The sequence below is a fragment of the Antrostomus carolinensis genome, unplaced genomic scaffold (genome assembly GCF_000700745.2).
Source record: "Antrostomus carolinensis isolate BGI_N321 unplaced genomic scaffold, ASM70074v2 scaffold15941, whole genome shotgun sequence".
NCBI classification, from domain to species: domain Eukaryota; kingdom Metazoa; phylum Chordata; class Aves; order Caprimulgiformes; family Caprimulgidae; genus Antrostomus; species Antrostomus carolinensis.
In genome coordinates, this window is record NW_010293615.1 from 16,127 (window position 1) to 31,889 (window position 15,763).

The 15,763-nt window shown below is 41.2% G+C and overlaps 1 protein-coding gene across 3 annotated transcripts in view; it reads left to right on the forward strand.

Moving 5' to 3' along the window:
• Positions 1-14,153, forward strand: part of ZDHHC3 (zDHHC palmitoyltransferase 3) — an 18,211-nt gene extending 4,058 nt beyond the window's left edge. The window contains exons 3-6 of one of the 3 annotated variants that reach the window (XR_728087.1): positions 2,285-2,381; positions 4,226-4,307; positions 6,109-6,636; positions 6,693-6,728. Coding sequence is in view for 2 of the 3 variants with exons in the window: in XM_010177350.1 (XP_010175652.1) it covers positions 2,285-2,381; positions 4,226-4,307; positions 6,109-6,239; positions 13,911-14,153 (553 nt within the window). In the remaining variant the exon portion in view is untranslated. Of the gene's footprint in view, positions 1-2,284; positions 2,382-4,225; positions 4,308-6,108; positions 6,637-6,692; positions 6,729-8,904; positions 9,694-13,910 lie in introns of those variants that run through there. The other 2 variants (XM_010177350.1, XM_010177351.1) reach the window with 2 other exon arrangements.
• The last annotated feature ends 1,610 nt before the right edge of the window (positions 14,154-15,763 follow it).

A 15,763-nucleotide genomic window follows, 5' to 3' on the forward strand; every position in this document is an offset into this window, starting at 1 on the left:
TAAAATCCCCTCTGACACTTCTTCAATTATGAATGAAACTTCGCATCTAAAATGCTGTCTTGCTGATGACTCACAGTGTAGGTAAATGAAAAAGACTCTTTGGCTAAACACAAATCCTCGTCTCCATGGTCCTTTTTTCTATGCTTTAAGATAATGTTTTAGACGTTAAGATTTGGCAAACAGATCCACTGAGCACTGATGCTGTTGGGACTCTTCAGTCAAACATTTTTTTTGTGGGTTAGGGGGATTTATTGGACTTTCACACATCAAGGTTGTGCATATGCATGAGCAGGAGGTACTGCTAGCTGTATTGCCTGAGGGACCAGGCTGCTTTTTTGATTCATAGCCTATTTTGCAAGTTCCCCTCATGCCCAGCAGACTACTCCTGCCAGCATTTGGAAGCTGGGTGGTTGAGCGAGGGGAGAGTGTCTGACTATGGGCAATCCCTGCTGCCTATAGTTTTCAGCCTTAGTTTGTGTTTCCTCTTCTACCAGCTAGTTTTATGTTCTGCTAAGCAGCTGGATAACTGCTTTTGGTATGTATGTGTGGAATAAAACCTCTCCTTGCAGCCTTAGCTACCTCCTTCATGGAAGTCTTCTTTGGCTTGGCTGCTTCACGTTGTCCCTCTGGGGAGCTGGGACCTAGGAGCAGTTGAAGAGGTTGCTTGGAGATGTTTCGGAGCCCAAGGGAAGTGTGTGTGGGTCTGCACAAAGTAAATGAGGCCACAGGGAGGCATCCTCCTGCTTTACACCACCTGCCCTGCCTCACCCCCACCTTTTCTTTAAAAAAAAACTCCAAACAAACAGTAATTGATACTTGTCATAGGAAGTATGGTGTTATCTGGGAGATAAATTGTTTTTATTGTGCCAGCTGATTTTAGTTTCCCTGTAGCTCAAAAATAATGTCAAGGTGCTCATTCTAGCAAAAGGGGGCTTTTCCTGTTGTCCAGTGCACCTGGGGCTGGCAGGTAATAAGGTACCTGTGCCTGTCTGAGGAGAAGCAGTTCCTGATCTGGCCAGTGTGCTGAGAGACTCGGGCATGTCTCACCAACCTTTCATTTAGGATCAGGGCTATAGCAACTCATTTGTTTTTCAGGCATGGCGCGTACCTTTGGGGATTCCCCCCTCCCACCCTGTAGAGTGAGCGTGCGGCTGTTCTGGGGGAGAGGTTTTCTATTATTTATTCATCCATGCTCATAAGAGCACATTTATGTTTGTCTGAGTTTCCCTTAAGCTTTTGGGTGTTGAAGTTTATTGTTTATATTAAGGTCAACATATTTTTTTGGTTATAAGAAGAAAACTAAAATTCGCAGAGTCCTCAATCCTTTCTGTTGCAGTGCTGCCATTCCATTGTTCTGAAATGACTGTTTCCTTTCTGGGTCTATTGTTTGTTTGTTTTGGGGTTTGGTGTTTTTTCATATTTGATTTCTGTGCTTGTTTGTGCAATGTGGTATCAGGAGACTGCCTTTCGTCTCCTATCATATGAGAAAGCAGCAGAGAGAAAGACTTCCTTTATTATGTGAGTTGAAGCAGTTACTGACTAAGCAAGAGAATGATGTTCAGACAAAGTAATAATCTTTTAATTATTTGACTTCTAGCCACAGTGTGCATGCTGGCAAGAATTTGAATTTTTATTTTATTAGTCTGGTTTTGTGAAGTGCTTTAACATCTCATTTTACCTTGAATGTATATTCTGGTACTGTCTTTCTGACTGACTGCCACAGCTGTTTTATGCTAGTATGTGGCTTACCTTGAAGTCAAGAATCTTTTCTAATGCTTTTTTCAGTTGCTGTTTTGTTTTTTGTTTTTTTTTTAAAGTTCCTGCTACCAGCTAATGTTAGTAAATGAACCTCAGTCTGTTATTGTCAACTCCGAAAAATATCCTTTTCATTACTGCTTTTCATATATTTCTGGGTTTTGTTTGTTTTTAATCTGTGGACATTTTCACAGACCAAATAGGTTAAAAATAAACTAAATAACAGATTTTTTCCATCTGCCTAAATGTATTGTTCAAACCATATTTTGTCAGAACAAAATGTGAATATTATGCTAATGTATCTTACTTGACATTAATTTTTTACAATGGTAATTGGTATTGTATGGTTCATTTTGAACAGACGTAGTCAAGTGAGCAAACCACAAATGTAAATGTGGTGACCAGTGTATCATTTAGGTCCACATTTCACCTCTGTTCTTTCCTTTAATTTCTGTGTCCCCCAAGTCCCTGTGAAATCTTGCATTCCGGGAATGAAACGTGCTGTACATAAAGACTTGTGTTCTTTCAGTGTTTGCAAGAGGTGTATTCGGAAAATGGACCATCACTGCCCGTGGGTCAATAACTGTGTAGGAGAGAATAACCAGAAGTACTTTGTACTGTTTACAGTAAGTATTTTGCAAGTGGTGTTTGAGGTTTTCCAGTGGGCAGCTCTGAAACACCGTGTGTAGCCTGTGAAGCAGCTCCCAAGGCTGGAAGGCTGGCTTTCTTCTTTTTTGTTGTTTCATAAACACTTTACAGGGAACTGTTTGCAGACTTTGTTTTGCTAATTAGGGAGCACACACAACACAGCAAAGGGGGAAAAGGCATCACAGGAAGTATTTGCCAGGCTTCTGTGAGGTTTGTGTTGACAGTTGTATTTCATAATGCGAGTAGTTTATTGTGGTGTGTAGCTCTTGGAGGTGTGGGCCTGTACTGTGGCTGATAGGGTCCCAGGCCATATGTAGGGTTCCTAAATGTTGTAGTTGTATGAGTACCTATGTGGGAACATAGAAGAGCTGTTGCCACATCTTAAGTGAGGATTGGGAAGTCTGCATCGCCTTTGGCAAGAATTATCCACCTCTTACTTGCAAGTGGTTTATTTTTGTACTTGAAAACCAGGGAGGTGTTTGACTTTTTGTGCTGTATCTGTGGCATCATGAGTAAGAAAACAGGAGTGCAAACCTGAAAACTACATATTTATGGAAGGGTTGAAATCTGTTTCATCAAAGTGAACTGCAAATATCCCGTGGGAGTAGTGTGAACATTACAAGGCTGAGTTTCAGTGATGCTCTGTTTTACTAATAAATCTTTTGAGACATCTGTAGGTTCAAAGGAGAATGTTCTCATATTACCAAGTAAAAAGGGGGGGATTTTCAGTTAAATGGAAAGGCTTACTGTTCTATGGTGTGGTTTGTTAGGATGCAAATTACAGAACAAACCAAATCCTGGTTCTTTCCCTTGAGCAAAGGAGGTTTTTTCCACCATGAGGAGTGAGCTAGATGTTTTAATCCTATCAAAAGGATTTATGTTTCTGTTAAAACCGACATCTACTTTCAAGCAGGAAGTATTAAACAATGTAGTTGAGAGAAACAAAATAAGGGTTGTTGGGTTTGTTCTTGGTTGTTCTTTTTGAGACCTGAGGAGATTAAAGAATGGCAGCATGCTCAACTTGCAAGGAAAAACAAACTTCCACAGGGGTTTCTTGTAAGAAAATCTTTCTCACTTCCAGTATCTGCCAACCTTTGTCAGAGTCTGTAGGTTTAGGAGGGTCATCTTTTTAGCCCTGTCTTGGTAAATGGTAGTGTATGTGTAGCATTGCATGTAGTTTAAAGCTTTTTGGTACAAAGCTAAGACCTAATTTAAAACAAAAAGCATTAAGTACAAAGTATTAAAGCTTGAGAGAAACTTTCCATGCCAGTATCTGCCTCAGGGTAAAGTACTTCTTTAAAAAAAAGAAAAATCACTTCTCTGAAACTCATGCTGGAAAATAGATAGTGCTTTTTGTGGTTAAAACAAATGAGCTGTTGTTTCTCTGGGAAGCTGTAGTGCTCCCAAGAGCAAGGATGTAAGCTTTGACAACATGGTACCTGCATGTCAGAGAGCTGCTGTTCTCTGAAAGTCGCACTGTCTCAGTGCAGATGAGGACACTAAGGTGTGTGTAAGGCCATTCTGGGGTGCAGGAGGCTGGGTTTTGTGTCCAGCTGGCTTTGAGTTCAACAGTCTCCCTCCTGTGCAGTCAGAGCTGTTAGTAAGGCCAGAATGAGTCTGTGTAATCTTGGCATTTGCCAGCTTCAGGGTGCTTGTTTAGGGGGGATGGGAGGGCTTGGATGTTTTTGGTTTGTTTGGTTGTTTTTTGTTTGTTTTTTTTTTTTGAAGTCTTAACACTTTGCTTTCGTTAAAGTGTTTGTAAAATTTAATATTTTGGTCTTTAAACTTACCTTATACCTATATTACATCCTTTATTTTTCAGATGTATATAGCACTGATTTCCCTGCATGCTCTAATCATGGTGGGATTTCACTTCTTGTATTGCTTTGAAGAAGACTGGACAAGTGAGTACTAACAACATATCTCATTAAAATACCAGATTAACCTATGAATGAGACCTTATAATGTAGTTGGCTTGTAAGGCAACCCCTTTTATGCTTGTTTCAGAAGAACGCCATCAGGGCTCTGCTGTGCTATCTCTTTTTTTTTTAAATGGTCAATCCTGGAACTTCATAAATCTTTCTGACCTCCTGGGATCTCTGTCCCGAAAAAACCTGTTTCAACTTAAGCCTGATACTGCCAAGAGAGAAGCTGAAATGTAAAGACACCTCGGTTGTATGTATGCAATAATCTACTGTTGACATGAATGCAGCACTAATTTCCTGAATGCCAGCACAAGATAAGAAGAATGTGTATGCTTTTTTTGAAAGGGTAATGTGAATCATTCTTGCAAGACTGCCAGGAAAACACGCTAACTCAGATCCAAAAATCCACCCTCACAAGAACAAACAATTCCTTTCCACAAAAAGAAAAAACAAACCCAAACAAGCAAACAGAAAAACCCAGCTCTCACTCTGGAGCAGCCAGTGAGTAAATTTTCACAAAGCCAGTTGAAATGTGTTTTTAAAAACACAAATGGATATAGGTAATCCTCTAGGTAATGCTGAGTCAAATGGCAAGCTGTCAAAGAATGCGTGTGCAGATGTATGTACTGCTTGTGGATTTTTTTTGGAAGAGCATTACCTTTGTTTTTCTTAGAATTGCAGTTGTGTCATTCAATATAATGACCTGGTTTAGTTTATAATACTGCAGAGGACGGGTACATTTACACACATGAGCTGAATTTGACAAGGTGGTTCTGCAGTTCAGAACTTTGTAAAACAACTGCCAGCTGTCACTGAAAACATCTGGATTTGACTACAATGACCAGGACCATAGGGGAAGGATACAGCAAAAGGTGGAATTTCCTTTGCCTGCTTTCTCTGAGCCTGTATCTGTGGGGGAAGCACTTTCCCACCTGCCCCAGGTTTAGGTGGCAGAACAGAGCAGTTATCTGTTGTTCCAGCTGCCTTGGATCTGTGCTGACTGTGTTAGCCCCTGGTTATGGTGTATCTGTTAAAGCTTAACACTCATGAGAAAAATTGGGGTTTTTTGTGATACTCATTCTTGGATTTCAGAAAAATCTGGAGATGTTCTGACATTTAAAACACTCAACACTGTGATTTTTGCCCTATAACATTTTCCTTTCTCTTCCTTTCTTCTGCTTCTCTTTTTATAGTTACCTTCTCAGATTATTTTTTTTTTTTCATCTCTTGCCTGAGTTTGCACTATAGAGTATGAGGAAAAATAAGAATTTGGCTTAATCTGCTCTTCTTTAGGTTACCACTTAGAGCAGTTAGGAAAGGAAGCATAGGCTGGTTTTATGTCGGTTCTACAGAAATAATTATCCTTGTGTCCTGACCACCAGCTTGAGATTTCTAATGGGACTTTACCACTGTGGAAAACTGGTTATGATTAAGATTTAAGAGAGAAGCTACAGGTGAAGTGGAGTAGAGTGGGGTCCTAGCCAGTGTGCTGGGGAAACACCTCAGTAGAAAAGAAAGTTGTATTCTTGAAGTGTTGCAGGGTTGGGGGGTTTTCTTGTTTTGTTTTGTTTTACTCTTTTTTAAACTTACAGAAGTGATCCTTTTACTGTTGAATATCCTCAAGAATGTCAGAGCTTCCCTGTGTACCTTTTTGAGAATGGTGATCACATAATTTATTTTGATGGTTTGAGTAATGGAAAACTTGTGGCTTAGCAGGTGTTTTGCAGCTGCTGCATTGCCTGATCTCTCCCCTTCCAACTCCATTGTTTTGTGTTTGCAGAATGCAGTTCCTTCTCTCCGCCAACTACAGTGATTCTTCTCATCCTCTTGTGTTTTGAGGCTCTCCTATTTCTCATCTTCACTTCAGTTATGTTTGGGACCCAAGTACACTCCATCTGCACTGATGAAACGGTGGGTGTCTCACACACTCTCTCCTTTACCCAGTCTCTCTCGCTGTTTGTAGAAACAGTGAAGGGCTACGAGGTTTTACCTCACTGCACGACGAGTTCAGGTACATGTAGCCTTTGAGGAAAGACCCAATGCAATAAGCAGAGCTAGCACAGTGCTGGACTGTGCTCTCCGAAGGTTACTGTGGGAAGTAGTGTACTCCTTGGTATTGGCTGGGATGCTGTGTTGACAGTACCTCTGATAAGGTAGGCATTGGTAACTGGAATTACTCTGTAGAGAGTATTTGTCCCTGTGGATTCAAGAATGTTTTTCCCTTACTGAAGTGCTTTTGCATTGGTATTGTCTGAAATTCAGCTGTGTGTCCCCTGGTGTCACTATGTACAGCTTTATGTGCTGGAAAGCCAAGATGAGTAGATGGGAGAGGGCTATATGTGTATACAGACACACTTCTAGAAGATTTCCAGTTTTATCTGCTTGTTAAACAGTCAAAAACTCTTGCCAGAGGAAAAAAGAAAAGGGAGTGGAGCAGGCTCATGGAAACCTGCTGGGTACAGTCTGCTGCAAAGCCACCATGTCATCCCCATTTCAAAGATGGCGTAGGAGAGGTTATATAGTAGTTGCAGTCCATCCTATATCCCTGCATCTGTGCACTTCTGTAAAGACAGAGCTGATGACTCCTGGGAGTGTTCCCACACTTGAAAATACTGCCGGCCTTCACCAAGCATGCTCAGATATCTGAATTAACTGGAGTGGCTGAAGAGAAGAGATAGTCTTAAAAAGAGTGACAACTCTTATTTCCTCCCCTGCCTTCTTTAGTTTTTGTTCCCCTTCACTTGTTTGCCCATGGCCAGTTGAAGCTAGAATGGGTATTTTTGTTGCCTTTTGAGAGCTGTGACTGGCATTATAGACTGTAAGAGCCCATTGCTCCCATTTGCAGTACTTTTTTTTTAATGCTTGGCTTCTGCAAGAGGCTGATGTTCACACTGTGGCTCTTCTGTATTCAGAGGAAAACTTCAGCTGTTCTTTCTGCTAGGGAGAGCCCCAGGGAGAAGTACAGTGTCATACAGAACAACAAGATCCTGTCGAGCTTGACTTTATCAATAAGTGCATAAATTAGCAATGCTGCCTGTGAAATCATCATCTAAATTTCTCAATCTTTGGAACACATCAATAATTTTTAGAAGCTACTTCCTACAGCTGGGCACCCAAATAAGTCTCCTGATTTTCCTTTCCCCTCAAATTGTGTGAACTCATAGACGTTAAAGGAGCAATGCCACAATCTAAAATAAAAAATGAAATATGGTCTGCCCCTGTTGGGTGGTGGGTTTTCATTTTAGGTTTTTTTTTTAATATGTACCAGTAAGGATTTTGCTCTGTGGAATGTCTCATTGTTGATTTCCTAGCATGGAGCTAGCTGTGTCTGGCAAGCAAGCTGTTTTCAGCAGAAGAGTATTTCCAGGTGAAATCTTCCTGGTGTGATCTCTTGCAGTATTTTACTTCACATGTTAGAGACTGGGCTGGGTCTTGCCCTTTCTCACCTTCCTCTTCCAATCACTGGGAGACCTAATTCCCCATCTTGTGTACACTGCCCCACCGGAATGGTTCCTTTCTGCCTGAAGGGACCCACAACCCTAGTATTTTGCAGTTGTCTCTAGAGGTGACATTTACCAAGGATCAGCACAACTCTTGCAGTTGACACGTTAGTGTTCTGCAAAGCTCCCTGAATCAGTAATTGGAGACACACAGATGTATTACAGTGCATTAATCAGTAGCATGGGAGAGACACGTAGGTCAGGAGAAGCTTACCTTGCAAAAGAGCCAAAGTTACAGAACAGAGTGATTTGTCTGCTGCTGCTACCCGTGGAAGAGTAATGCTCTCCAGTGGCTGCACTCGTTCATTTTCCTTCCGTGGCAGCCAGGCACAGCTTTCCTGAAAGGACAAGTTCACTTTGTGGGTTATAGACACAATATAGATAATTTATTTTATTTTTTTTTTAATGATTGACTAGTGAATGTTTCAGCTGATTGCTTGATGGCTTATTTTTGTTCTCCCTCTAACCTTTACTAAACAATGCCACTGATTTCTCTCAAATTGGTATCTTTTTTAACCCTTTCTCCCTGCTGTCAGCCCATGCATGTTTTAGCAATGATTCTAATGAAACATGAAGAGGCACCAGGTAGACTCAGCTAGACTGAGCCATGGGCACTTCCTGAACTTGCTTGGTGAATCTGGGAGCATTATAGAGATTATCTTTGGGTTTGTGGGTTTGGTTTTTTTTTGTCTGCAAGCTTGTAATGGTTTCCTCTAAAACTTCAGCGATAGGTTAGCACATAATGCTTTCAGCCATTAAATCACATACTTCTTGTTTGGTTTTAGGTGGTGGGGTTTTCTTAATTAACATCAGAAGCAATTGGAGGACAGGTCTTAAAAGGTTTATGAAATACCTAGGCCTGAAAAAAATGAAAGTAACTTTATTTCCAAGGAATACTTTCTATCCTTAATATTTTTTAATTATAAAATGATAAGAAAAGGAAAGGCAGTGTAGATGCATTTTTATTTTCTTACTCCATCCTTTGGATAAGGGGTAACTGAGTATAGACTTTTCCCCAAGTCCAGAACTATAAAAATCTGAGTGTTTGACTGAAAATGTAATATTTCTGTTTTCAGGGAATAGAACAGTTGAAAAAGGAAGAGAGAAGATGGGCTAAAAAAACAAAATGGATGAACATGAAAGCAGTATTTGGCCATCCGTTCTCTATAGCATGGCTTAGCCCATTCGCAACACCAGACCAAGGAAAAGCAGACCCGTACCAGTATGTGGTCTGAGGAATTCTTGACCAGCATTTCCACTAAAATAGAAACATATTACAGCACTACTGTTATAAATTTTCCATGAATGTTTAAAACAAAAAAGCAAAACAAACTTTTTTATGTTTATTAAATGGCTGATAATTGCAGAGGAAAAAAAAAGCCCTGTACTCCACAGTTTGAGATAATTCTATATGTCTGGCTGAAACTGCTGCTGCTTTTCTTTTCTTTTTTTTCTTTTCTTTTTTTTCTTTTTTTCTTTTTTTTTTTTTTTTTAATCTTGTTAACTTTACTGGCCTTTGTTTCTCTCTGCTTTCTGTATGGCGTAACTAATGTGAAGGGGATCCTCTGTCTCTGTTGTGACCCACCTCTTCTGAGTAGATTCTCATGCTGTCTCCTGACTGTGGTGAGCTCTGTGGAAGACATATGAGTGCCAACAGCCCTACACAGACACCTTTGGACTTCCAGAGGGAGCACATTGCTCTTTCATAAATGAACTTGAACAGGAAAGCAGACACTTCACTTAACCAAAAAGTGCAAGACCAAGAACGCAACGCAGGAAAAGAGCCAGTTGACCTGGTGATTGCATACAGTTAAAGTACTTACAACAAATGTTGCCAACACCTATTCCCACCCCACCCTCCTTTTTCCTTCCAGCCACAGAACTGATTCCATCTTTTTGGCATTGTTTTGTCTGTTCCCTCCCTTGTGTGCAGGAAATTGTTGCCTTCTTAGGGTAACTGTGGCAGATTTAGAAGTCTCTTTGGATTATTAAATGCCTTACACTTGCAGGAAAGAAAGAAGTCTAATTTTCAAGTGTTTAGAATAGCAGAATCATCTTCTCTGTGTGTGTTTGTCTTGGTAAATGACTTGTTAGAGCAATGCCTGCTAAGTGGTGTTAACTTGAAAAACTGACACGAATGCCCAGATTACTAGAAGGACTAATATTGACCGGATATGTAGGTGTACCAGGGTGGCTGGTTCTATATTCTTAGCATCGCCCTGGTTTAGACCTTTGTAAACCTTTTCTCGTATTTGTGCACACATGTGTTTGTGTGCCAGCACACACGCGCACGTATGTGTACTTTAAATTGGCAAATATTGATGGTAAGGAGCATGCATACTGTTGTGAACTGTGTGGTGATGAAAAGTGGGAGGGACAGAATGCATTCCAAAAACGGGTAGATCTAAACCATTCATAACTGCAACTGACATCTTCTGTTCAGGCAGGAATTCTATTATATTTTTGGATCATGACTCCCATGGGCTCATCAAGTGATGGCAAACAAAGGAAAAATACAAATCAGCTGTGTCCATGACTTCCAAGGAATCTTTTTTTTTTTTTTCCTTGGTTTAAAAGAAAATGGTATTTTTTTGGAAAATGACCTGTTTAGACTGCTTTAAAGCCATGGGGGAAGGGAAGGAAATCAGGGAAGGAGAAATTTAATGGATGTCTCATTTTGGAAGTAATGTGAATGCTGCATCTTTTCAATCTGTCAATGCTTCCATATGGAAAACAAATGCAATAAAACTTTTCCAAAAACTCGTTTGCTGTTCTTATTTTCTTTCTTCCCTTTTAAACATTGGGAAAAATCTGTAACAGTGTTCCAGACTTTCACTTCAATACGCAAGCAGGCTGAAGCAAATAAAGGTGAAATGAGTGTTCAACTTTTTAAGTTTGAGAATTAGTTAATCAGTAATATACTGCTGTGTTAATCAGTGGTGGTATTGCATCACTTGGAAGAGGGTGTCAGTAACTGTGCTGCCGTGTAAACAGGCAGGTTCTGCAATCCTGCTTGCTGGGGGTTAGATCCTGGGGAATATGTTGTGATCTCCATGGCAGGACTGCACCGAGGGAGCCACAGGCTGCACTTGTGCCGCAGTGGGAAGATTCTGTGAAGGAAACGTGGCTTTTGCATACACATGGCCTTAATGAAGAAAAGTTTAGGTCTTGTTTTTATAGTGCCAATACTGCTGATAGTGGAAAACTGTTGTAAATAAATATGTAGCCCCGATTTTAGTATCAGAGAATGCTTCCAGCTTGATAGTTACGGGCTGGATCTTTGGCCAGTTCATTGCTTTAAAAACTGCTTTGATTATAAATACCACTGGTGCACATTCCAGTTTTGGTTTAGTTTAATTACCCTTATTCACCATGGATTTTGGAGGAAGACTGGTTACCTTGTTCTGCCATTTTTAATCATTGTGAAAAGCCATGTAATTACTCATCTTTTCTTGTTTCAAACACGTGCAAATTGTTAAACAGCATTATATAGTATCGATGTGTTCAATTGAGACTGTTTTTGTTTTAAATGAGGCATTATCACAGCTTGCAGAAATGTTCATTGGTACCCATCAGGTGTGTGTCTCAGTATCCGAGGGTCCTCTCTTTTACTTGCACTGTGTGACTTGATGGTGCAGTTTGAATGATGCTAAATGTGAGTCAGTATTAATATGAGAAAGGTGGACTTAACTGATTTGCTTGTGGAAAGTATTTTCTCAGGCAGGACTATTGGGGTAAATATAGTTAATTAAAAAAACAATGCATTAAACAGTAATTCCTTCCTTCCCCCTTAAATGCTTTTAAGACAAAACCTCACACCCTGCTGACTGTGGGGCAGGTAGCCAAAATTAGACCACGATGCAATTTTTTAAACTTCTGCTCATTTTTAATACGTGCCCTGCGGATTAGTGAGGTCAGGCTGGGAGAGAGAAAGTGTGGCCCTGCCTGCTCTGGGGAACTGCTCCCTAATCTGGCATTAGTACAACCTCAGCCTGACCTTGCTTATCGCCTTGGCTGGCAGATACTATCAGAGCAGGTGAATTATGGGTTTTTTGGGGAGAGAAGAGAGGGGTTTTTGCCCAGAAGCGTTCAAGATCCTTATTCCCAGTTAGATGGCAGCGTGGATCGAACCAGACTGCGCAGAGTTAAAGCTTGTGTTTCCAGGGAAGGGATTCAGCACTTGCTGTTTGTTTCTCCTCCTGCTCCATGCTACTTGTTTTCTTTCTCTCTAGATACTCAAGCAATAAATGCTGCAGCCCCAGTGATGGTTTGTTACTAACACATTAGAAACCTCTGCAGTTTGCTAAGGAGCAGCTGACGACCAAAGGTCTTCCTCTGCTTTAAGCTGCAAAAGCCTCCTCGTTGCATGGCTGTGGGGTGCTGGAACCAGAGTATCCCAGAGGAAAAGCATGTGTAGTGCTAAAACACTTTGCCAATGCTCTGCTTGCCATGCACAAGCACTGCCTCTCTCCCAGCTTGCCGGGCAGGGAGGTGAGGATGAGCACTGGCCACGGCAGCATCGAGTGCCTCATCCCAATGGGCTGGAGACTGCAAGGGATTTTCCCTGGAACAGTCAAAACCGCGTATTTGCAGCTTGGGAGCAGGCTGAAGAGATGTGTGCCTGTGCATAGCCTTGCAAGAGGCACATTTGTGCTTTAAGGCTTGAATCTGTCCCAAAATTGCAACACTGAAGACTTAAGTTTTGGTATTGCCTCCTTTTTTTCTGTACGTTTGCTGCTGGATTTCTCTTAAATCAGCGTGAGAAATGTGGTATAAATGAAGCTTGCAAAAGCTTTACACATAATTCTTCAGTTTATGGTGTGTTTTCTCCTGGGCCTGCTCATGCTGACTCAATGCTATTGCAAAACCAAGCTGCTGCTCTATTAAAATGTGGTGTTATTGAGAAGGCTTAGCTGCGAGCACAGCTGCGGTGCCGCTGGGCTGTTGTGTGTATTTATTTCCCCCCCTGCAAAGCTCTGAAATGTTTTCTGGGTTGTTAGGGAAAATTTGCAGAATGAGAACGTGACAAGTGTATTTTTCATCCGGCTCTTCTAAAACTGCCCTTTTAAATGGTTTTAACTGAATTTGCTCATTTTTCCTTTCCTTGAGCGGCTCAGAACTTGGATCCAGTGCTCTTGCTTCTCTAAGAACAGAGTTTCTACTTGGTCACTTGTGTATATATCACCATGAGCATATCATACGTAGCTGTAGATCTGACTCCTCTCTTAGATGATACAGAAGATAGGCATAAAAAATTGTGCCCTATTTCACATAGCAGTAGCCTTACCAAATTAAAAAAAAAAAAAATATATATATATATATTCCATAGTTCCTTATTTCTACGTGGGGAAGACTACCAGAAGAAAATGTTGCTGCCCAAATCTGAAGGATTTTTATTTAAACACAACCAAAATGTTTGCTTTACTACAAGTGATGTTCTTGGAGGGAGGATGAATCATAACAGTGACTGACCAAGGCTCTGGTCCTGCTTTGACACTTCCTCTTCCACCTGTACAGATTTCCTCACGTCCCAGTGGGTATCTGACTTGTATTGTGATTTGTCTTTTGACAATTTGTTAAATGGAAATTGTGTTTTTAAATATTTACTCTTAATTGGCCCAGACTAAACTTGGTCTTATGTCAGTGTCTAGTGACAGGCCTAGATATGGCTATGGTAAATTCCTGATCACAGGAAAAAGTTGCAGTATTTTGCCTGTATCTGAACTATTGTAAAAATGTGAAGATGAAATTTCAAGTTGTATTTTGTTACTCCTTGGAGGGATTAAAAAAAACTTCAGGAGAAGAAATCCAAGTTCCCCAAAGGGATGGCTTTTTAGAAGCTGTCTTTTTACAATCAATAGCAACTCACACTGAAGTAAGTCACTGTGATTCAGATTGTGCATGAATTTGGTCTTGTTTTAGGGTTTTGTTATGAAACTCTCAGTAAGGCAGGACATCTGACTTGATTGTTAATTAAGACCTGAACAACTGCCCTGAACAAAACCTGGGTGGTTTTGCATGTGCTATGGCGGTTATACCTGCTATAAATGTGACACAACCCAAAACTCTTCTCTTCTTGCAGGGTATTGAGCGTCTTAAAAATCAGAAGCCAACCTGGGAGAAGATCAGCGGCTGGGAAGGAATGAAGCTGGCATTTGGTGGTGCTTTCTCCTTGGGTTGGTTCAATCCCTTTTCGAACATGGACTGTGAGAGGCCAGCACCAGCCGAAGCAGTGACAGCAGCTCCTGCATCTGCAATAATGACCCAAGAAGAAATCGAGCAGTTTCTTGCTCGAGATGTTGCCGTCCAAATGTTACATGAATAACCAAAGCATCCTCCAAGATGTCAAGAGCAGATTTCAGTTTTGGGTTTTTTTTAAGTAACTACTTGTGCTGGAGATTTAAGGAGTTGGTTTTTAACATACTTTTGGTGCATTAAAAAATTCAGGAGTATTTATCTGGAAGCCAGGTACAGCACTAGCAGAAGCAATGCAAATCTCCAGAAAAAGTTTTACAAATGATGAGATTCATAAGATCCTTTTTGGACCTGTGACAACTGCTTTATGGAGCTTTTCTTACTTGTCCTTTAAGGAAAGTTTATAATTGTCAGATAGATTGGTGCAGCCCTAAGGAGTCTGGTTAATCTTCTGTTCTTAGAGCCTTTTGGAGGGCTTGATGATAAAAGCCTTGTGCAATGGCCAGGTTAGCCCAGCTCTAAAGGTTTTCTTGAAAAACATCCTTTTTAGCTCATCCCATGGATGCTACCTCTAGATTATGAAAGCTACTGGTGCTCAGCTCTTAGCACAAGTTGGATACTGGACTACAGGCACAGCAGATGGGTGAGCTCAGCCTGAGTGTAATTCCTTTGAGCTCCAAAATATCTCCAGGGGTAAATTTTAACCCTCTGTGCTCGTGGGGCTACGTAAGACTGGTGGTGCGTGGCTGAGCGGTGTTGGGGCCAGCGAGCTGGTGGTGGTGCTGGCCCAGCAAGAGTGTTTGCCTGTGGCCGGCACAGCTGAGAACAGGCAAGTATTGGCCAGGTTGGCAAGCTGCTGGTGGGGAGAAGCTTTTGCCCGGGGGCTGCAGTTTGTTAGCACGTAGGATGTGTAATGGGAGCTGCCTGGCTAAATTCTGCAGCCCAGAAAGCAGGCAGCTGGTCTAGGCCAGGCACCAGGGATGTTTCTGCAGTCAAAGAAGACAAGGAGGTGTGAGCACCTGGCTGATGAGGTACTGGCTATCTCCATTTGACTTGTCTAACTTAGATGTCTCTTTCTTTCTTTCTTTTTTCTTTTGTTTGTTTTTTTTTTCCTTGATAGCCAGAGTTAGTAGGGAATTAATATTGCTTCTCAATCTTACTGAAGTTTAACGTTGTCCTGTTAGTACTTGCCATTACGCAGGGTTTCCTTGCGCTGATTTTGCAGCCTGATGAACGTTGGTGAGCGTGTAGAAGGACCACGCGTGGCTCAGGAAAGGTGTCACTGCAGGTGGCAATAGGTGCAGCAAAGTCATGCAGAGGTGACACTAGCCACTGCATTCCAACACTTGGCACACTCCAGGTGTCAGTGAGTGTAATTTTAATTTAGACTGGTTTTTCAATTATTTTTTTTCTTCTTGTTGTCTCCCTTCGCTTACTTGTCAGTAAGTTTTGCAGGATATTAGAGACGTGCTCCTGGTTTTCCCCCACAGGACATGCTTGACAACTTCTCCCCCTCCCCAAATTTGAACCAAAGATAATTGTAGCATGGACCAAAGATAACTGCTTCCTCTCAGAAGCAGGAGAATGGAGTTGGGGGGGGGAAGCACATTCTTGTGAAAGATGTAGATGAAGCTTTTATTATTTATAGAAGCAATACCAAAAGGAATTTGTGCAAGATTTTTTTTTTCCTTTTTTCCCCCCCCAAAAAGCATTTTAATATGTATTAATGGTGTGACATTC